The sequence below is a fragment of the Equus asinus genome, chromosome X, assembly GCF_041296235.1.
Source record: "Equus asinus isolate D_3611 breed Donkey chromosome X, EquAss-T2T_v2, whole genome shotgun sequence".
In the NCBI taxonomy this organism is placed as follows: domain Eukaryota; kingdom Metazoa; phylum Chordata; class Mammalia; order Perissodactyla; family Equidae; genus Equus; species Equus asinus.
This window is the reverse complement of record NC_091820.1, coordinates 68,428,514-68,452,842: the sequence shown is the minus strand read 5'-3', so window position 1 is coordinate 68,452,842 and position 24,329 is coordinate 68,428,514. Positions and strand designations below refer to the sequence as shown.

Sequence of the window (24,329 nt, the reverse complement as noted above, 5' to 3'; positions counted from 1 at the left end):
CAAAAAGGAGCATACTATAATCATTCTTATGCATCTTGCTTCTTTCATTTTAGTTTGAAAATTGTTACATATAAATGATTTAAAATTTGAAGTGCTTTATTTTATTAATATAGGTCAGCTTTCCACAGTCAAGTGGAAATATAGCACCAAATATATACTTTCAAAGTTAATTGTATGTGCATGAATGTAGCATTATGATTAAAAATAGAGTATTTTTTCTTTGAAAACTGGCTTTCAGATGCCTGTTATAAATGTAGAACAATAACAGGATAATATAGGAAATTCAAGTGCAGATCTTCCTTGACTTATGATAGGGTTACGTCCTGATAAACCCATTGTGAGTTGTAAATACCCTAAGTCAAAAATGCATTTAATACACCTAATTTACCGAACATTATAGCTTAGCTTAGCCTACCTTAAATATGCTTAGAATACTTATGTTAGCCTCCAATTGGGCAAAATCATCTAACACAAAGTTTATTTTATAATAAAGTGTTGAATATTTCATGTAATTTATTGAACACTGTACTGAAAATGAAAAACAGAGCAGTTGTATGGGTACAGAATGGTTGTCAGTGTATTGGTTGTTTACCCTCATGACTGAGAGACTAATTGGAAGCTGCAGCTTGCTGCACTGTCCAGCATCACGGGAGAGTATCTACCACATATCGCTAGCCCGGGAAAAGATCAAAATTTAAAATTCGAAGTACAGTTTCTATTGAATGTGTATGGCTTTTGCATCATCATAAAGTTGAAAAATCATAAGTCTAACTATAGTAAGTCAGGAACTGACTTATACCTGAAATCCCCCAAACTGAAATAACCAGATATATTTTCTTATTCTGTGCTCTATGCTTATCAAAAAAAAAAGTCATGACAAATAAACAAGCAGATAGCAAACATTTAATTTAAAAACAAGTTCTAGAATATTTTGAGGACAGGACAAATTCAGCTTCATGCTTTGAAAGAAATCTGAGCTAGAAATCATGAGTTCTAGTCCCAATTTTGCCATTCATTAGTTGTGTCATTATAAATAAATCATCTCACTTCTCTGGACCTCAGGGGTTTTTTTCCACCAGCAGAATTAATGGGATGAAGATTAAGTTGATGATGACGATGACGACGATGATGAAATAATACAATAATAATAATAAATGTTTATTACCTACTTTGTACTAGGCACTTTATATACATTAGTTCATTTACTCCTCACAGCAACCCAATGAGGCACATACTATCTTCACTTTTACAAATGAGGAAACTGAAACTCATAACGGTTGCATATACAGTTTCCCAAGATCTCAGAGTAAGTGGTAGAATCAGTTAGAATCCATGTTTTCTGGATCTGAAGCTTCAGTCACTGTTTTCCAAACTTTTTTCTTAATTCATGCTTGATTTTCGTAAGCATAAGAACTTTGCCCACCCCCACTGTGATTCTAATATGCTTCCTGACATCGCAAATCACTACATTATATTATTTTCTAATTTTATATCTGTCTACATCTTCAGTATCATAGTATTATTATGTCATTAGATCCTGAAGTGCCTGTTGAATCATCAAAGAAGATTAGTTAATATTAATATTCATTATAGTGAGTGTTAAGTATAGTTGGAATATTAATTTAATCAAAGCATTCAATTCCCAGGCCAATTTAGGTAAGTATTTGGGTGGTCACAGCCGCCTGATCAAATAAAAATAGAATTCACTATAACTTCTTCCAATGGAATAATTTGAGAAAATAATATATCACTTACTAAAACTACACATCCTAGGGCTTGAATTATCTTGTGAAAGGAGATTTTAAATTTTAAAGTTTTAAAAATGAATTCAGTTGGCTTTTTCTTGATTAGTAACTTTTATTCTCAGTGACTGTTTTTGGCATGTGTGTGTGTTTTAGGAATGCTATCCTCAGGTTCAATGCCATCATCACATTGTCCAACAGCCTCAGATCATCCATTCTCCACACTGGCAACAATCCCATTCTAGCTCGCAAATCCAAACCATCACAGGAAGTGATTCAATTTCTATACATGCTGGAAATGAACTGTGCCGTGGTGGATCAAGCCAAACACATGAGCAGGTAAGATCAGTCAGCTGATTCTTTATAAAGCTGAAATAACGCTGTTAAATCCTTCTCACACCAGTGTACAGATACTCACATGAAATTTTCATCAAAATAAGGAGTAAAATCACTGGTATTTGTGTTTTGTTATGGCATTTTTAAAGCAAAATTTTCAACCTCTTCTCAGAAGACAAAATAATTCAAGTCTATTAATACATTAAATCTATGAGGGAAGTTATGAACTGATTAATGAATACCTAATTTTTAGCTGACTCTCAGTTCTAAAATGGGTCAAATGGTTGTGTGACATTACATATGTTCATGAGGTATGGTATTTAAATGAATGATGAATTGGAAATGTGATCTAAGATGATTGTAATGGTCACATTTCACGAGCTGGTAATTACTTCCTATATGTCTTCTTTGAAAATAAGGTATATTAAGTCAGAATATGTGTACATTTCATTGTATAGTACATCAGCAAAATAGAAACTAAAACTTAATTGCTAAGGAGAAATCTCTTGGGATACAATCGTCAGTGACTAATTTATGTTCTGTAGACTTTGGAATCTTGTAAACATCTGTTAAACAAGTGCTAAAGGAAAAAAGATTTTCTTGTATCCTGATAAAACTAACAATTATAATAGGAACAATGAGGAATCAGCCATCATTTGTATTTTTTCAGATCTTTTTTCCAATGAGGAATAACTTGCTCAAATTGACCTCTCTCATAGACAACTCTCACTGAAAGAATAAGAAAAAATAAAGAAGGAGCCTGACCACATAAGAATTTGATTGTTTATATCAAATATATGTGAGATTATGTTTAAGGACTGAAACTCTGAAATACGTGCTTTGGCCATATTGGCCAAAAAGAACAACAAAATATTTAAAACCCAGGTTTCTCCAATCTAAAGAAGCCTAAAATTATCTTTTCTCTGAATATCATGTATGGAAATATTGGCCTCTAGAATTACTCTAAATCATGGTCCAGATGGTGTTGAATTTTTTACGTTAAATGGATTAGTAATAATCATTAAAAAGCTATTTTATTAGGTTAAATCATTTGAAATGATCGTTTTATAGGTCAAAGTTGGTCACATAGCAACAATTTCATATGGTTTAATCTAATACTTAACTTTGCTTCAGTTTCCTCATTATAAAATAGAGAAACATCATCCATTTCTCACAGGATTATTGTAAGAATAAATTATGTCTTGTATGTTAAGCACTTGCCATTGTTGAGTGCTGATGGTAAATACTTAACAAACGGTAATTATTAGTTTTCAGTAGTAATTATTATTCATAAACATTACATCTTCATGCCAGGTACTATGAGAAATACAAAAGTGGGTAAGATATTGTCACATTTCTCATAGGTGCTTACTGTCTAATAGGGGAAAGTGGGAAAAACACAAAACATAATACAAAGCAAAGTGTTGTCTGTCATAAAAGAGGAAGAAGCAACATGCTTTGGGAACAGAAGAGAGAAGAAATTAATTTCAGCTGGGAGATCATGGAAAGCTTTGTTGAGAAGGTGGGAATTGACTTGGGCTTTGAAGAGTAAGCAGAATTTTCATATGTGGTATTGCCATGTGGCGTGGAGATGACATCCTAAGAAGAGGGAATCACATGAAAAAAGTCATAGATTTGGGAAGGTACATTTTGGGTTTCAGAAATAGTTAGCAGTTGGGTTTGTATGACAAGGAAGACATAGGATGAGGAGTACTAGAGTGTAGGGTTAAAATGATACATTAAAGACAGATCATGAGGTCCTTGAATTTTAAATTTAAAATTTTGAACTTTATTTGGTAGGTAATAGAGAGTGAGGGAAGGTTCTTGAGTAGGAAAATACCACACAGGTATGCTTTAGGAGGTAAATCCTAGCAGCTTTGTACAAGACAGATTGGTATATTAATTAATTTCCTTCTCACAATGATCAGATGAGGATGGTGTTATTGTTGGCCTTCTTGTTCAGATAAGGAAACTGGGGCTCAGAAAGGTTAAGTCACTTGGAAAGGCTTGTACAGCTAACATGTGGCAAAGCCAGGATTCATACATAGGTAGTCTGACTCCAGAGCTTGTTGAGAGTTCCCTCTTGAAGTTGTCAGTAATGTGGAGAGTCCGTGATCAATAGTGTAAACGTGAATAGAGCACTGGATTAAGAGTCTGACAGTGGTGAGGTATTGGTGGTATAACAGAGTGTGGACTAGCTTCAGGTTAAGAAGACCTGGGTTCCAGTCCCAGCTCTGTCCCTTTCAAGCTGTATGCTCTTAATAAATACCAAATCTCTCAAAAGTGTCCGTATCCATAAAATTTAGGTAGTAATGTCTACCTCACAGCGTTGATGTAAAGATTAAATGAAAATATACGTTGAAAGTGCTCCATAAACTATAAAGTTTACAACATGAAAAAAATGCCATGGAGAAAGATTTGCAGAGAGAAGATTATTAGAAGCTATTTCAGTAGTCTAAGTATAAAACTTAAACTAGAATAACGACAGCAAGAATGGAGTGAGGGACAATTACCAGAGTTGGGAACAATATAACAAGATTAAGAATCTTGTCTGGTGGCAATGGTAATGCTACGATATCCTTTCACTAGCTTAGTACAATTAATAATATATTTGATCAGATTAAATATTGTCTATTTAGAAAATGAGCAGAGTTGGGTAACTAATATATTGCTTTCTATTTTATTATTCATACTTTAGTTTGAGATTCCGATTTAGCTTTGTTATAGACTGGAGGCTTTTGGTATAGATAAAATTTTTTCTTGTTTTTCAATATTTTATGAGGATAAAGTTGAAGTGCTGCTGAAAATAGAATAGTGTCCTGGGAAGCTTAGAGCTTGTAATTCCACTTGTATGGATAACATAGGACTGGACCCATTCCTGGTCAGAGTGAGCTCAGGGTTACCTGTTGTGCAGATCCCATGGACAGAGGCAGAGTGAGTTCTCTCACCTAGGCTCCTTCGTGTTTACACGTCTCTTCTACGTGGGTGGAAGAGTCTCTTTTCCAGGATAATAGAGCAGACGTAAGTTAGATTCTTTTAAAACTAAATGTTGACCCATTCTTAGTTTGTGTTCAGAGTTAAATTGTAATTTTGAGGTAGCATAATAAGATGGAAAGAATATAGATTTTCAGTTAAATTATCTGAGTTTATAAAACCTGATTCTGCTGACCTGCATGATCTTAGCTAATTAACTGGACTGAGCTTATTGACTTAACTGGACTGAACCTTAGTTTCCCCATCTATAAAAGAGGGAGAATCATACTCAATGTGCAGTGTATCATACAACAGGATTAAGTGAGATAAAATATGTAAAGTACCTCCCTTAGTGCCAAGCACATAGTAGGCACTCAAACGAATGTTCAGTTCCCTACCTTCTTCCTCCCCCAACCCCAGCCCTCAAACCTTTCAAATCACCGATATAAGACACTGGTTCCTATTGTAATGATATTTCTAAATGAAACTAAATAGACTTTAAAATGTTTTCCACAAAGCAAAAGGCATTAAAATATTTTTGAAAATCAGGTGTCAAAAAACCTGGTTTCAAAATATTTTTTATAAAACTAATTTATGTATGTTTTCCATGGTTCTCCCTAGAAACATCATCATTTTGGTTTCAAATTCAAACATCACCGATCACATTTCCTTCCCTGGGGACAATAGGAGTAACGTGCTATGATCATTTCCCTGCCGTTAGCAAGGAATAGATAACTTCACATATGTTAGTGACAAGGAAAAGCTCAGCTGAACTCATTTTACAAGTTATCATACAGGTGGTGTTTATAAGAAAGACTCAATAATTATGTATATTGCGTGTGTAACTCTTTTCCACTTGGCTTGAGGCTTCCAAGAAACCTTTTGGAGTAAAGGGAACAGTCCTGCTCACTTGGATATTGCTATTGTCAATGGAAAATACTCCAATTTGTGATGACTTTCTTCTGTCATTTGAAAATTCAATTTTTGTCAACATCGAGACAGTACAGATCTTAGTGCCAGGTGCTTTTTCTGGCAAGTATCCAGGAAGCTTGCTCTAATGTTTATGTAACATAAGTCATTCACTAATGGTGGAATCTCTGGGCTGGTTAGCTCAATAAACTCAGCAGTTCTGCCTGTTCCTTCACCCATTAACATGTGGCTCAAGTCCCTTTCCATATTTACTGCCTTCTTCATCACCGTTATTGAAAATGGGTGTCTTTTGCGCAAACCTCTATCCCCTGCTATCCCTTCCAAAAATTTAATTCACATCTGTTTTGGGCCCATCTTTTCCCAGCACCACCCTTATCTGTCTCCTGCTACCTCCTGCTATGATGCCCTTTGAATTCTTGTTTTGTGGCAAACAAGAATTATTTATTTGTTCTTCTAAAAAGTACTTTTTATTTTTTTAAATGAAAGTAATGTATGTATATGGCTTAAAAGGTCAAATAGTACTAAAAGTCATATATAACAAACAGCAATTTCTTGCCCCAATCCTCTTCACATACACTTGATCCCCAGAGGCAACCATTTTCAACTCTTAGCTTTTTTTTTCCTGGTATTTACCTCCATATAGCTAAATAGTTTGTATGTACATATGCTGCTATTTCTTGATTTGTCAATGTTGTATATTATCTGTTTGGTTCTATTAATCCCCCATCCATCTGTTTCCATCCCTTCAATCATCCCAATATAGTTAAATCCCCATTTTTTTTTTTTTGCTAACTCAATGTTTATATGATTATTGCTATGAAAGTATGATTTACTGCTGAACCAATTTGTGCACTATTTTGCTTCTTTATTAGTACAACTATTCTTTGTTGGTGTTAATAATTCCTCTATTTTTTCATTTGTTTGGTTTTCTATGTATCTATTGTTAATTCTTTTCTCAGTAAAATTTTTCTACAGTCCAATGTTCCAGTTTTTGTTGATCAACTATCTACTCTCTTTAAAACCCTGCAATCCATAAACACCACCCTTCTTAGCTTGTATTTTTGCTATCTACTGACCTTCTAGTCACTCTCCCCATCCTTCAACAATTTCATTGGCAGGCTTACAATCTTCTCTCCACTTCCCACTGACCTCCACCCTGGAATCATCTATGAGGAATTACCATTCATATCAGTGATCTTTCCCCTACTCTGCCCTCATGGTTCTTCATCACAGTCAGCTGCTTCATTTCTCTACATCTTCAGCCCTCATAGACTTTGGCCACTCCTTGAACCTCATCATCCCTTGAAACTGTTTAATCTGGAATGCTGAATGTCTCTCTTATCATCACTTTCTCACTTCACATCCTACTTTCTCATTCCTACTGAACCCTGCCCTCAACAAGCTCTCCAATTGTCAGTTCCAAGCTAGGCTGGTCTTCACTGTCAGCCAATTCAACAATGCTCTTGCTATAAAGCCTTACAATTTTTGTTGCCTTCTCTGATTATTGTCCTCTCCTTGCTGGTCCCTTACTGTGGGTAGACTACCATCCACTTTCTCTGCCCCTATATTTTGATTTCTTTGTGTGCTAGAGATAGTCTACAAACTAGGCCAATTTAGTGTGGTACAGATTGTCTCTATCTTGCTGGATTGCCCATGTCGCTGGAGTCCTTTTAATTAATTCTAATTGACTTGCTACCATGGTCTTCAATATCTAATCTTTATCTTTCCCACCCTCCTCACACACTGGGTCCCAGTTCTATTCTCTCCCTCTCCGCAGTTGGCCTTGCCTTCTACTGAGAATGGGCAGTGGAATTCAAATTTTCTTGTGCACCACAATCAGTTGGAAGGCTTGTTTAAATAGAGAGTACTGGGACCTGACAATTTGCATTTCCAAGTTCCCTGGTTATCCCAATGCTACGGTCCAGGGATCACAATTTGAGGTCACTATGTGAACTTCTTCAACGCCCCACTTTACTGAAAAATTTCTCGGTACTTTCAGCAAACTTCCGATTCTTTCAATTTTCAAGAATTAAGAATCTAACTTTGCCTTCAAGGTGACTCTCTTAACAACACTACCATCTTTTTCGTTCCCTTCATCTACTAAATTCTAGAAGGAGGAAGGCATGCTCACTACTGCCATTTCCTCACTACCCACACATTTCTTAACACTTTGAAAACCAGATTCTAGTTTGAGCATGCTCCTGAAACTGATTTTTTTTTTTTTGAGGAAGATTAGCCCTGAGATAACTACTGCCAATCCTCCTCTTTTTGCTGAGGAAGACTGGCCCTGAGCTAACATCCATGCCCATCTTTCTCTACTTTATATGTGGGACGCCTACCACAGCATGGCTTTTGCCAAGTGGTGCCATGTCCGCACTGACGATCCGAACCTGCAAACCCCGAGCCGCCAAGAAGTGAAACATTCAAACTCAACCACTGCGCCACCGGGCCGGCCCCTGAAACTGCTTTTATTGACCTTCAAGTTGCAAATTCTACCTCCTTTTATTTGTGCTCATCTTATTCCAGTCCTATAGCATATGACGCTGTCAACCCATTCTATTCTTGATATTCTTTCTTCCCATTATGCTATACTGCTGCTTCTACGTTTTCTTCTGAGGCTGCTCTTCCATCTTTCATCAGGAGATCTTCCCCAGGGCCCCATCTTTGACCTCCTTCTCCTTTCTTACCCACTTTCCCTTGACTATATGATACAAAAGCTTGACTTCTGAGGCTTTTACATGGACACCGTTACATGATCACCTTTACATGGACAGCACCCAAAACTTTCCTCCTCGGGTCTAATACATCATTTTTAATGGACTAGTTGACATCTGTATTTGGCTGTCCTACAGTCACCTCCAACTGACCACATACTGGCTTTTCATTCTAAGCCCTCTATTTGTATTAATGATATCTCCAATGCCCTAATTACCAGACAAAATTTAGCACTATTTTTTACTTTTCCTCTCCTTCGCCATCCCACACCTAATCAGTTGTCATAGTCTGATGATTCTTTCTACATATAACCTCTCTCATATAGTTGAAAGTTAGGTTTCCTTCTTGTAACTTTCTTAGCATTTGGTCTGTGCCTCTCTTTATAGCCCTTATCAAGTGGTCAATCTATTCCTTACGTTAAATTTATTTAGGTACATATCTTAGCTCTTCTAAAAAACCATAAAGTCTTTGAGAGAGGAGACAGTATCTTATGTGTCTTTTTTTCCAATAGTGCTTAGAACTATGCCTTAGACAGTGCTTAGTAAGTTCTTAATAAATGTGTGCTGAATGAATGAAAGAATCACGCTCCTGAGACCTTTTAAATCCTGCATGCGGCTTTTGGATATAGATGTTAGCCTTTGGTGTAAGAAAAAAGTTAGAATATAAGATAAATTACATTAAAAGAGCTACTGCATATGTGTAGTAAGTTCTTCCATTGGCCTACCTTACATAAAGAAGTGGTTCCGTTCCTTGAATAAATTATATACTAAAGAATGGCAGATTAGAGAAATGACAGACAAGTGGAGAGGAGGAAAAGACAGCAACAAAAGTATTACCAATAAGTTACATATTAAAAAATACATATTCATTTAAAATTAATTTCTTTGGTGTATATATATATATGTGTGTATACACACACACATATATATGTCTGCATATATATATATACTTATACCTGCCACTTCATTACAAAAAGGATTTGGAGTGGCTTAAGAGAACAAATAAGATATAATAGAATAGAGAAAGAAATGTCAGGGACAGTGTAAATATAATGGAGTAATAACAATAGAAGGAAAAGAGAGTACACAGAAATGCAGGCCACAGAGTTCTATGCCATTAGCAAAACTGGGCTAAAAACTTAGCTCTGAGCTTTCTGGAAACATTAGAAAAAAAATGTAAAACATGATTAGTAACATAATTCCTGTTGTCCATGAGAACAAGCTTCATTAATTCTTGATATTCACTTGTATTATAGGAAACTATTATCCATTTTATTTTCCAGTCAGAAAGAATAATTTAAGCTGTTACAAATGTTACAAATTCAATCACCTGTATTCATTATAAAGTAACAATCCAAGCCACCTACTTTTGTTTTCACTTGGTTGAGAGTGGAATAATCATCTTATTTTATAACATAATGTCAAAAGGTACACATACACCAAAAAGGAGTGAGAACAACCTTGGTTAGGTCTTAATAAAGCCCATTTCAGTGTGCTTTATTAAAGCATCTCTTCCAACTAGTGCTTTTACATTTATTATACTTAATATTTAGCCCCAGTTACATCCTTTATTATAAACAACTTCTTCATGACTTACCTTGCAACAAATGTTTACTTAACATCTACTGTATTCAGGCCCTGGGCTAGGTACTAGAATCAAAACAATACATGAAGACGATGTCTCTACTCTCAGGCAGCTGAGAGTCTTGTGGAAAATTTATAGTCATCTTCCACGCCTATCATTATTCCAATAGCCAATTGTCCATATGTCTTAAGTTAAATGAGACCATTATTTATGTAATGGTTTTGCATTATGGCTTAACAATTTACCAAAATATATGTGATATCTACAGCAACTTTATAAAATAGGTATTAAATTACCTGTATTTTACAGTTGAGGAAACTGAGGTTCAGAGAGGTTATGCAGTATGCAGCATATGTAACCTACAGCTAGGAAGCGGGAGCTCCGCTTTTGGCTCCAATTTCCATTCTTTCTTCATTGAAACACTTTGCTGCCTAGCTTTACTCACATAGAAAATTAAATTAGGCCTTTATTTTTAAGAACAGAACTGTTGTTATGAGTAAAGTTTTCATTTTAGAAGTGTGATTATTGTAAAGTGCATTCAATTCAGTGACAGCATTTATTGAAAATCTTCTACGTACCAGGTACTGTATAATGCAATATTTCTTTACTAAAATATCTATGGAGGTTAAAAATAGCAGTGAGGATTTTCAGAACCTAAAATTCTGACACTTTCTCTTCTGCTAGGATTTCTTCTTGTCGTACAAAATAGGAAGAGAGCAATTATTTCTTTTACCCTATTAGCCAAATAACGCTGGTACCTAAAATGCATTTAATTTCACAGGGATTAATGACCACTTGATTAACTATGGTTTCAATCAGTCTGACAGCTATTAAATGTCCCAAATCAAAGCAAAATTAATGAAGCAGTAGCCTCATTTACCTACAAATGTCACTATATGATTATGAGCTGTTCAGTAAAATAAGCTATACATTGTAACCTTTTATTAATAGTGATGTTTTCTGTTGTCATGTAGCAAAACGTTTCTACCCAGTAGGGTCTAAGCACAGCAGACCTTGTTACTTAACATGTTCGTGATATTTTAGAGGGTTAGGCATTTATGTATAATCTCTTTTATATAACATTGCATTTTAAGCACTTTATAAGCTGCTAAGCAACCCTTCTAAATAGGCGAAACATGCACACATTTAAGCCAGTTACCTAGCGGGAATAAACTTAATTAAGCCAATGACCTGTACTACCGGATTGTGATTTATGCCTTGATCATGAACTATCCCGAGTCCTGAGTAGCATTCTCACAAATGTATGCCCTTAAGCTTGAGGGGGGCCAGGCAAGAAAATACAGGTAGCTCAGCCAGAATTTGTTACTACTGTGTGTCTACCGTCTCCAGGGCTCTATAATAACTACCACTGACTTTTGTAAATATGGTCATCAAAAGTATCATCTTTGAACATCCAAGTTTATATAATGTAGACGCTAGCAAGAAAATTTCACTCCTAGAATCACATAGACCACAAATAAGAAACAAAACCCAAAATTGGAACCAGGATAAGAATCTCCAAGGCAGTAGTGAGGTGAGATCCATGGTCTCCCTTTACAAGGTACTTCCTTTCTACAGATTTTCTGAAAAATGACCACTAATTTACTCCTGGTTTCACACCTAAACATTTTTGCCTTGCCTTGAGTTTTCAGCAGCAATTCTAATCAAAGATTTTTTCACTACAATCAGAGACAAGGAATTGGACTCTTGGCAATTATTATAGTCAAATAGTGATCTGATTAAAGGTACTTGATTGACACATGCTAAGGCTCTTTAATAATTTTTGTAATTTTTTGGAGAAATATCACATTTTGTGTATCTGGGATAAACTATTCTTAGCACAGTTCATATTCTTGTCCTGCTTATATGTTCAGAGCTAAAGCTATTATCCAAGATTGAGACTGGAGATAGCTCTCATTCATCAGGCGGAAGAGTAGGTATGGGGTACACCTATATCTCAAGTATCCTATCAGCTCGATATTGTCACAGAGAGAAAATTCCATCCACTAGATTTATCATTATTCTGATCCCAAACCTTCATGTTTCCTTGGGTAGCTCCCTATTTTGGCTCTTTCAAAGCAAGAGCATGGCTTTGAGACAACTCTAAAAGATATGTCAAAACACACCTCTAGACAGTTCCTATAAAACTGAGAAGCTCTAAGGACCTGTGATTTACTAATGGGAAATATTGCTACCTGGCACATCACAGTTTACAGTTAGGAAATTTCATTTTATTGTTGAGCATAGTCCTGTCAAAGACTTAAAAGTAGATGAGAATCTGACTTCTGTCTTCTCCTCTCCAAATTTTTGAACTCAATTGGGTTTTGGTTTTTACTGAGTGTTACTCAAATGTTATTGTAAATTGTAGACTGTACAAAACTGAGAGGAATATAGATACAAAGGAGTAAAATTTTGCTTCCTGCTTTGTCACCTTGACATCTCTTTTGCCAAAAGAACCCATTCTTCAGTTCTAATGCTGTTCCCTTTTCTCTAGCTGATTAAAATTTATTACATGAACTTTAGGCATATTTTGCATAGTTTCACACTAAGAAAATCAAACTCTTACTATTTCAAGTCTTAGCCCAACTAACCTCCAAAATAATGCAGTTAGGGACGGTATAATTTCAAAGTAGCTGAGAAAACAAACACAAGAGGTCACCTGGGAGGCAATATGGTGTAGTGGTTATAAGATAGCATTACCTCATTTTATCTTTACGTAAAGTTCACAGCATAATGGCTGGAACACAGTCAGGGCTAAATAAATATTAGTTATTATTATTATTTCTCAAAATAAAATCACTTCCCTTTGGTAATTTTTAACACCTCTTTCTAGCTGTGAACACAGACACAATGTTGATGTAAATAACTCCTTGTCCTAGACTCTCTGATTCTTTGTTTGGGTGCCTAAATCCACCACATAGAAATCACATGAGCAAAAGTTTTAGCAATGGCACTAAAAATCCATGTGGGCAAAGAATTATGTACCCAAAACGTCTATTAGTGTGCAGTGCAATGACAGGAGAATATTTGTGCAAAAATAAAAAAGAAATAAATATTTTAAGACAATTTGAACCTATGAAATTACTCTGTAAAAGGAATCAAATTGGAAGGAAAAACCATGATTTTTACAGCATTATGAGGGGATTATAATCAGTTAAGTGAGAAAAATATGTAAAATATAAACATATCAAATCAGTAGTTTGGAGATTCTAACAGGGGGCTTAGTACTTGAATATCCTTGGCTAAAGAAATGCCCTCTTTTATTTGGGAAAGTTACAGTTTTGGAAAGGACACACATAGAGAGGTGAGGCAGGAAGAAGGTATCTATCTGGCCAGCTACAGCACTGAAATAACCTGAAGACCCATGGAATGACATTGACATGACAGCTAAATTTTCTTCTTATCCAGTTAACTCTGATTTTTAAAATCATATTTGAAACCATGTTTTTAGGCCACTTCCAGTTTGGTGAATATATAAGTGGTGTATAAGGGAGAAATGCATGAATAAAATATGAAATCAAAAGTATTCATGGTTATTTTGAATAAAGACTTGCCTAATTTTGACCTTCATTTCCTGAGAGGGGACTGTCACTGAGGAGCTGACTGCCAAGATCTAGAAATCTAGATAGAACTGAAATGTCAGTCTCCAACACTACAAGGAGTTCAGTTTAGTTGCTACTATTAGACTTACCTGAACTTAGGAAGAGGGTGTAAGGGATCACTATGGTATTCTTGAGGAAGTGCTGCCTATGCTCTTTTTGGCTTCCTTAACCATTCTTGGTTAGTTGCTTTAAAAGAGAAACATGTAAAAAAATTCTTTCCAGAAACAGCTGGAATTCGGGGTCTCTCCTAACCAGGTAGATGACTTCTTTCAATTCAACAAGTACTTACTGAACAATTATAGGGTGTTCAATCAGTATTGTGCTAGATACTATTGGATATACTATAAACAATGACATTCTTTACTCAAGTTTGTTTATTTCTTTTGGGTAAGGAGAGGATGCTAAGAGAACAAGATTTACATATGTAAAATAATATGAAAACAATTCAAGATAATTGAGCACAAAGAGCTAAATTCAATTAGCTCATTGGCTGGCATTATTTCAGTTTTCATGGTGGTGGTAGATCTTGAGAGGGATTTCAAAGGATAGGTAAGATTTGGATACACAGCACGAAGGAGAGAGAGTATTCAAAGGAGTCAAAAATGTGAGTAAAAACCAGAGGCAGGAATAACGGGATGTGTGGCCAGGACAGTGAAATTTACCATGTCTGGAACAGAGAACACGTTGGGAAATAGAAAGTGTTACTATGTTTATGTAAGCATTTAAAGGTTTTATGCTGAATATACACAATTTATTAATTCCATGACGTTTAAACATACTGTGTGATGATATTCACTTTACCAGCTTATCCATCTACTTATGCCTTCATATAGGAGACTACTCTGTTTAGGAAACAATCACTACTTCCCTATGAAAGCAACTTCCAAGGGTACATGGATAAGATAGCATTGTGGTATGTTCATCTAGATTTTAAAAATGTGAAATATATATATATATTAATAAAAGCAGGATGATACTATATTTTATGTTGAATGTGGCTTTTTCCATTTATCTGTATTTTATAAAATGGCTTAGCATATCACAGACACAATTATGAAAGCCCATCTCTGCTTACTTTGCAATCCTTCCATTTGCCTCAGCATGCATGCTTTTCTGGGATCTGCATTCAGAGGACAAGTTGAAAAGGAAGTATCCAAATTTAAAGTCTATTTATCATATAAATATACATATATATATATATATATATATTCTCAGGAATAAATGTGTTTATAGGACACCTTTGGTTCCACGTGTAATATCAAAGGTAGTATGGAATGCAACCTAAGTTATTAACCTCCAGGTAGTGTTGTTTTGAGGATGGAAAGCAAGGTAGTCAATAATATTGAAAAGATTCATACCAAAGGATATGAAGCCAATAGAATAGGTCTTATTTAGGACACTATTCACAGTAATTTGTGTTTAGCATCTCAAATGTCTCTGAGGTCTATGAATTTTCTACACTTGGCCCTGAACTACTCTCTTTCATGTCAGATTGACTAGATATGCAGTCCAGACAATAAATGGAGGGAATCCAACAAGAAATACATAAAAACACATTGAATTGAGAAGGTTTATTTAATCTAACTTCAAGATACACTAATAAATCAAGATGACTTTCACTAAGAAGATGCAAATCCAAATGAAATCAATTCTTCTAGAGTCAGTAAAATTCAAATAATTCACATTTTCTTTTCCAACAGGGGACAGATGAGTGAGCCATGTTGTGATAATGGGCAATTCAGGGATTTTGATTTACTTGTTTTACTGTTTTACTTAAGCATCTATATTCAAGAATTTTTATACAAATTATTCAAGTTTTGCATTCATTAGGTCATTTAGACTTGAGTGAAGTGAAATTGAAAATGTTATTGCAATGCTGCTTTTCCTTTAAATTCCTCCCATATTGAAAAATGTATATTCTAGATACAAAGAAAATTTAGTGGCTTGATTCATGTGATGACTTTGTAATGAGTTATTTGTATTAATGGGTTATTTCACTTTTTTCATTTCTCATCAAAGCATTTGTGAACTTAGAAACACTTAATATTATTTATAATTGTGGCTGATGCTTTCTTCAGGTGATAATTCAAGATGATGGCCCTGAAAAATTGGACCCCAAATATTTTGGAGAGTTGCTTGCTGATCTGAGCCGTAAAAATACCGATCTATATCACTGCTTATTAGAACATTTGCAGAGAATTGGAGGAAGGTACTGTAAACATATCATTTGCCTTGATGTTGTAGCTATCAAACATTTTACAATTCTCTAGTATTTTTTAAATAGACTTTTTAGAGCAGTCTTAGGTTCACAGCAAAATTCTTGTACTTTTAATGGGGAAATAGGGCAACTCTATGAGCAAATCTCAGCAAATGTCTCATTTTAAGAGTTTATGTACTACATGAAAATCATCAAAAAGATCACACCAGCCCTTTTAGGATCAGTAAAGAATTCTATGTACCTTCTTTCATAATGTACTTTGATGGCAAATGCAACCTCTTGGGCAAGGAGCTCAAAAAATGCATGGCATACTATGACTTGTTTTAAGATATAGGATACAATCCCACTGCTAACACACTGTTATCTTCCACTAATGTGCACTCAACGTATGAAGGCCAGAGTTTAATAGTTACATTTACTGTTATACATTTAGTGTTATATATTATTATATGTTTATATTAGTTTAATAGTATATATTATATTACATATAACTTGTTTAACAATAATATATCAAATGTAAATTATATAAATATCTATTTATAAATCAATGTAAATATAAATATGTATATTATATAATATCTAATAAGTAATATATATTTAAATATATATATACATAAGCAATTTATCAACTGTTCACGTATAGATGAGAGAATATTATGTCATGAAATGAATTCCATAAGCTACACACCAAAAGTTGCCTTCTACTATATAGTCACATCATATATGGTCCACTATCAGGCAAAAATCTGGGAAAGCTCCACAAATTCAGAAAAATCTGGAGGATAAAGGAAAGTCGGTAGAATTTTTTTCTAGTTCAGACTTCACTAACTAGATTCTTCTACTTCTTAGAGCTCTTTAATCTCTTGTCCATCTCTTTTCTCTCAATTTATTACATCTCTTTCTCTCCATTTATTAGCTCCCTCCTTCCTGACTTTTCTTGCTTTCATATTCATGACTGAAACCATTCTCTTACCATCACCCTCAACTGCTTTGCCTTCTTACTTTATTATCTCTCCCACTTAGCAAAATCCCAACTCTGGATTAGTCTAGCTTTTTGCTTTTTTTTACGTTTCTCTTTACCACCATCTCCTCCATCCAATACCCAGCAATAACTACCCCTAGAATTCAGAGGGCTCCATGAGAGCTGTTTTATTTACCCTGGTTTCCTTGGTGCTTAGTGTGGTGACTGGTTTAGTGTGGTAGTCAAAAAAATATTTGTTGAATAAATGAAGGCTTTCTTTACTGCTACATCCATGCAGTTGAACACTGTTAGAGAAAAGCACAGCCATTTATTAGAATTGGAGTCAATTCAATTCAACACGTGAATAAACACATGACTTCAATCTTCAGCTAGGCCTTCATCATTGTTTTATACTAATCAACACCCTCTCCCATTACCCAAATGACTATTTCACATATTCATCCATTTGTATAAGGTCACTACCTTAAAATTTTTCCCGTCATTTTGAGTTGTCAATTATTTATTGAGTGTCCACTATGTGCCAGACACTGTGTTAAATGCTTTTTTTACATTATCTAATTCACACAGTAACCCTAAAAAGTTTCAAATGGAGACCCAAAGGGAGTAAGCTATTAACTTAAGGTCGCACAGCTACTAAGTGCTTGAGATGGATTCAAACATTCTGAGTACTATTGTACATATAAACCATGACAACTTTTCTGGAAAGCCTTCCCTAGATACTCAGTTTGGTCTAGATGTTTCTCTTCTGTGCATTAATCAGCCCTGAATATTTCTATCAAAGTATTGCATTGTAATATCAAGAGCATATGGAGACAAAGTCTTAAGTACCCTGATTCTAGATCCAGAGTTCACAACAGCGTTCATGTCCCAGCTTTGGTTACATATTGGATGTGTAATATCAGACAACTTATTTAACCTCTCTGTGCCTCAGTTTCTTCATCTGTAAAATAGGGATTATAACAGTAATCCTTATCTCATAGATTTGTTATAAGCAATAAAAGACTTAATGTACTTACAAGCAGTGTCAGAATCATGTGAGAGCTCAGAAATAAACCTACAGAATCAGAAACTCTGGGGGTAGGGCCCAGCCACAAGCCCTCCAGAGGATTCTGATACATGCTCAAGTTTGAGAACCACTGACCTAACGCCACAAAAGTGGCAAAATCTGGGACTAGAACTCTTACTCTTTTCTCCTTAGGCAAATCACTTAACCTTTCAAAACTAGATATGTATCTCCAAATTATTTAAGATATTGCAGACAAATTAAAGAAATCATAAAATTTTTGAATCATCAAATTTGGAAAAATCACAGGATTGACATTGTTAAAATTTTGTCTTGGGACAATTATGTTTGTATGAAGTACAGGACAAGATAATATTCGTGTTTTGTATTGCCCCAAAACACTTCAGAGCACGTGGCCTTGACACAATCTACTTGATAAAGTTTATAGAATGACAGTTAAATATATTCCAAATTTATTAGTCTCATACTAATAAACGAAAAAACTAAAAACTAGAAGTAGAGAAAATAACTGAGCAAGAGAAGTTAAATTATTTCATAATGATCATCCAGGTAAAGGTGTAACCCGGGGTTTTGAAATAACTTCCTCTCATCGAGGGGTTTTGATAAATATACATGGGTGACCTTAATGTGTAATTGAGCACTGCAAAGCCTTGAATTTAATTCGTAGAGTAGCTAAACATACCAAAAAGAAAATAGAAAGCTAGTGCCTCCACCTAAGTAAACACTCTAGAGTGGAGAGGGTCTCATAAAATTTTGGTGCTTAAGAGTTTCTGTTTGTCAGAAGGTTGTCAGTTTCCTTCTTTTCATTCCTTCCTTCTCTCCCTCCTTTCTTTTCTTTTTCCTTACTACATTCCTTCCTTCCTAGGAGGCGAGATGGTGTATAGTGAGTGCTACTCTTTTTTTTTTCTTCTGCCCAATGTAATTCTAGTCACCACCCTCCAGTGCTGAATGGAGATGTAATCCACACTGACCTTTCCACCTCCCTGCTCTGCTCTATTTGTTTGCACTCTCTGCCTCTCTCCCTCCCTTTTTGTTTCCACTTTTCTTCTCTTTCCAAATTGCAGTTCAGCAGTGAGTGGGCTGCAGGGTAAGAATTGAGGAAGGTTGTCTCATGAAACCATTCTGGTTATTTTTAAAATTCCAGTATTAAGTGCCGTTGATAGTCCCTTGTTTTGTTTCTTTGTTTTGTATTCTTATTTGTAGACAGAAGTAAGTGACTAGAGACATGTATAGTAGGTTGTCATTGGAATCAAAATTTTAAAGATAAAAGGTCTATTAATACAGTGATAAGTCCAGTTAACAGTAATGCAAGACTACTAAAATTGCATTGTGATTCATATTTTTAACTTGTTTTAGCTTCCAATATATGTATGCAGTTACTTTAGTAAAACATTTAAAAAGTAGAAGATATTTCTTTTTTTTTTTGCTAGGGCCTCTCCACAATTTCTATTTTGGGCAACACAGGAAATACCACATACATACAGACAGACGATTGCACATATGCAGTTATGCTTCGGGAAATGGAATCTTCAGTTCTCTTTCTCCACATTAGCTTGTATATTTTTATAAATGCATGCAAGAGGTTTTGCACAGTGAATGACCCACTTATCTCTGTAAACAATATATTACTCATAAGCACTTAGAACATAAAGATAGGAGCTAATGTACTAGCTTATATCTCTAAAACATTTTTCTGTTATACTGAGGATATGGCAATCATATATCTATGATTTTCTAAGACTGTCTTACTTTAAAATATTCTGTCTTTCTGTCAGAACGTGCGTACTGGTTTCTCTTTCAGAAGTATGTTCGCCATATGTATTTTGAGCCCATTTCTTCCACTAAGTGCAGAGAGAGCAAGTAAGCAAAAATAAAGGCCTGTCTGTTGCCGCTGACAACACTAGAATTGTATCCTTCCCAGCTTTCACCATTCCCCAAAGGAGCGAGTGCCAGACTGGTATAATGACTAACAATTCTCTCGCAGCATTTGCCTGCCTAACATGGTTCCACAAAGGGCTTTCCAACCCTCGAAGCCAAACCCTCATTTTAATCCTGGAAATTCTATTATCCCCCTAGAATTTTGGTCACGCTGCTTAAGGCTCTGTCCCTGTGTAAACATTCAAATACCCCTTAAGCTTCATCACTGCCATACACACTGTAGTGTAGATTGAATGAGTTACTCAGTCTTGTCTTGCAAGTTTTGATCTTGATAAAAAAGAGTATGAATAACTTGAAGACACTGTAGAGAGAAGCTGGAGTCAGCACTGAAAGAGGGCAATACAAGGAGAAAAGGGAGGTGAAAATAGAGAGAGAACAACTATTATTGCTATTTATTCACTGAGGTAGCATTTATTGCCAAGCACCGAGGACCTCTATATTGTAGCCACAAATGGACTGGTGCAAATGGATGGTACTAGCCAATTCTGCATATTCTATCAGCTTGTTATTTGGATATTGTTCATTTTTAAAAGATTAGCTGGTTCCAGGAAAATTATCTTTATTTTTATCGTGTCATTGTCATTTTAGTTTTAAACTTTTCATTTGGATTATAAAATGAATCAGTGCTATTATGATATATCAAAAAGAAAGATAAAGTAATTGGAACACTAGCATTTATCTATGACCAATATATACATTTTCCTAAGGTTGTGTATCTTTTTTTTCATTCTTGCAGCAAACAGGACTTCGAGTCTACAGATGAGGTAAGTGCAAAAACAGATGAAAATCAAATATAAAGCAGATTATGATATTTGTACTAATAACACTGTTTTAGTTTGGTACCTTTATTAGATTGGAAACATAGGTTAGTGAAAGAAATAATGATCATTTTGCCTTTAAAATGATATAACCATTAGATCTTTGTAATGGCTGTAAAAGTAATAATAGTAAAAATAATAATCATTCACACAAAAAACGTTTTATCAGCTGCCACCTAATGATTTAATTTGGCCTTGCTTATCAGAACATTTAAAATTTCATTGACCACATACTGTCTGCTTTAGAAAAGTGAAATCTAGGGGCTGGCCCCGTGGCCGAGTGGTTAAGTTCGCGCGCTCCGTTGCAGGCGGCCCAGTGTTTCGTTGGTTCGAATCCTGGGCGCGGACATGGCACTGCTCATCAGACCACGCTGAGGCAGCGTCCCACATACCACAACTAGAAGAACCCACAACGAAGAATATACAACTATGTACCAGGGGGCTTTGGGGAGAAAAAGGAAATAATAAAATCTTTAAAAAAAAAAAAAAAAGAAAAGTGAAATCTACGTTAATAAATAGCAAATTTAGTTTAATGTATTTTGAAACCTGTGTCCCGTGCCAAATAGCCAGCAACTTGACGTAAATTTTTTTCAAGTATTAATTCTAGTATACATGCACATTTTATTAATAATTACTTTTAATGGAATAAACCATCAAATAGAGAAATGCCTGATTTCAATGCAATATATAAAGCACAATGGCCTCTTTTATGTTACTTTTTATCTTTGTTTCCAATGTATTGATATACTGCATTCATTACCATAATTCAGTAAGTCCTAAATTAGGGAAGTACTGACTTCAATTCAGCTTTTCACTTAAAATTAGTTGAAGCTTCTCAACGTTGCTGTGGCAACATCATAATCTTTCAAAAGTCACCACAGCTTTATGTAAATTCTCCATAAACAATTTCATTTCCCCCAATTTTTGTTATTTAAAAAATTAGCCTCTAAAATGTCATATTTACCACCCAACAAAACTTTCAGTTGTTGAAAGATACACTGAAATGAAGTATTTAATGGGATTTAAGAGACCATCTTTTGTTCTTAAAAATAGGAATAGAACACCTGATTGGCTGCCCCAAGCTTTTTCTTAAAATGCCTGGAATTCAGGGTTCTTTCCGTAGTGTATGTAGTATAATTGATTTTTCAAAAGTAAGAAAGAACTTATAATGCTAGAAATGAAGTTTGTAGCAACTCTTGCCCTAAAAGTGGAATAATCTTTTGACGTCTCTAAAAATATGCCCTGCTGCATGAGTCTGTGGACTGCTGACCATAAGATTAACATACTAACGTGTATCTGTTCAATGGATAAGCCTCTCTTTTCTTACAGTCAGAAGACATTGAATCTTTGATTCCTAAAGGATTGTCAGAGTTTACCAAACAGCAAATTCGCTATATTCTGCAGGTGAGATGAGGTCAAGAGTGGGCATGAGATCAACACTTAACAAACCACTACTCTGGGATGCTTCCTTTAATTAAGAACAGAAAGTTTCGAATAAAAATCCTGTTTCACAAGAGTTGATTATACTTCAATTAAACAGGTTGCATTATATAGTTTTTCAAAGTAGTCCATTTAATCTAAACTGTCAAATTTATATGTGTACAGTTGTCATAGTATTCCCTTATTATCCTTTGAATGTCTGCAAGGTTTGTATTGCTATCCCCTATTTAATTCCTGATATTAGTAATTTGTGTCTTCTCTATTTTTTCTTTGTCAGTCTTGTGGGAGGTTTATCAATTTTATTGATTTTTTTCAAAGAACTTAGATTTTAGTTTTATTGATCTTCTCTATTGTTTTACTGTTTACACTTCTATTGATTTTTGCTTTTGTGTGTATTATTTACTTCCTTCACTTCCTTTTGGTTTATTTTGCTCTTCTTTGTCTAGTTTCTTGATATAGGAAGTTATATTATTAATTTGTGACCTTTCCTATTTTCTAATGTAAGCACTTCATGCTATAAATATCCTCTCAGCATGGCTTTAGCTATGTCCCACAAATTATGATATGTATTTTCATTTTCTTTCAGTTCTACATGTATTTAATCTCTCTTTAGATGTCCACTTTGACCCATGGATTATTTAGAAGTGTATTGTTTAGTTTCCAAGTGTTTCGAGATTTTCCTGCTGTCTTTCTGTTATTGATTTCTAGTTTGATTCCATTGTGGTCAGAGAACACATTTTATATGAGATCAATTCTTTGAAATGATTAAATTTTGTTTTATGGTCAAGGATATGGTCTATCTTGGTATATTTTACATGGACACATGAAAGGAATGTGTATCTGTTATTGGATGGAGTGTTCTATAAATTCTGATTAGATTCTTTGGTTGATGGTGTTGTTGATTTCTTCTATATTCTTGCTCATTTTCTGCCAAGTAGTTCTATCAGTTGCTGAGGAAGGGGTATAGAAGTCTTCAGTTACAACTGTGGATTTATCTATTTCTCCTTTCAGTTCTCTCAGTTTTTGTTTTATACATTTTGTAGTTCTGTTGTTTGGTGCATAAACATTTAGGATTGCAATGTCTTCTTGGTGAATTGGCCCTTTTATCATTATGTGGTGTTCCTCTCTGTCTCTGGTAATTCTCTTTGCTCTGAAAGTCATTCTTGTCTAATATCAATATAGCACTCTTGCTCTCTTTTGATTAATGTTTGCATGGTCTTTTTTTCCAACCTTTTACTTTCAATATATATATTTTAATTTTCATTGTATTTGAAGTGAGTTTCTTGTAGAGAACACACAGTTGGGTCATGATTTTTTTTTCACGCTGCCAATCTCTGTCTTTTAATTGGTGTATCTGGACCAAGTTGTAATTCCTGATATATTACAGCTAGATCTGCCATTGTTATTTTTTGTCTTCTGTTTGTTCTCTGCTTTTTGTTTCCCTGTTTTCTTTGTCCTGCTTTTCTGTGGATTACTCGAACATGTTTTAGAATTCCATTTTGATTTATCTCTAGTGCTTTTGAGTGCATCTCTTAGTATAGCTTTTCTAATGCTTGCTCTAAGTATTACATTATATATAGCCATAACTTGTCCCAGTGTACTGGTATCAGTATTTTACCAATTTCAGCGAACTGCAGAAAATTTTTCTTCCTTTCTCTCTCTTTACCCTCCACATTTATAATATAATTTTCTTAAATAGGTCCTCTACATACATTGAGAGACACATCAGACAGTGTTATAATTTTTTGCTTCAGGCCTCAAATATAATTTAGAAAATGCAAAAGGAGAAGAAAAAACCTATTTACCCATATTTTTGCTTACCATATCATTTCTTGATCTTTTAAATTCCTTCTTTTATCATTTTCTTTCTCTTCAGAGAACTTCCTTCAGCCATTTTTTTAAGGTAGGTCTGCTAGTGACAAATTGTTTTCATTTTTCTTCGTCTGAAAATGTTGTGACTTCCCCTTCATTCCTAAAAGATATTTTCATTGGATACAGAATTTGCAGTTGACAATTCTTTTCTTTCA

General features: G+C 34.8%; 1 protein-coding gene across 4 annotated transcripts in view; it reads left to right on the top strand.

The window, feature by feature from the left end:
• POF1B (POF1B actin binding protein) overlaps positions 1–24,329 on the top strand; it is a 75,864-nt gene that overhangs the window by 32,520 nt on the left and 19,015 nt on the right. For all 4 annotated transcript variants that reach the window (XM_070502921.1, XM_070502922.1, XM_070502919.1 and 1 more), the window contains exons 6-9: positions 1,899–2,081; positions 15,961–16,091; positions 20,781–20,808; positions 22,192–22,266. In XM_070502921.1, coding sequence (XP_070359022.1) covers positions 1,899–2,081; positions 15,961–16,091; positions 20,781–20,808; positions 22,192–22,266 — 417 coding nt within the window. The remainder of the gene's footprint in view (positions 1–1,898; positions 2,082–15,960; positions 16,092–20,780; positions 20,809–22,191; positions 22,267–24,329) is intronic.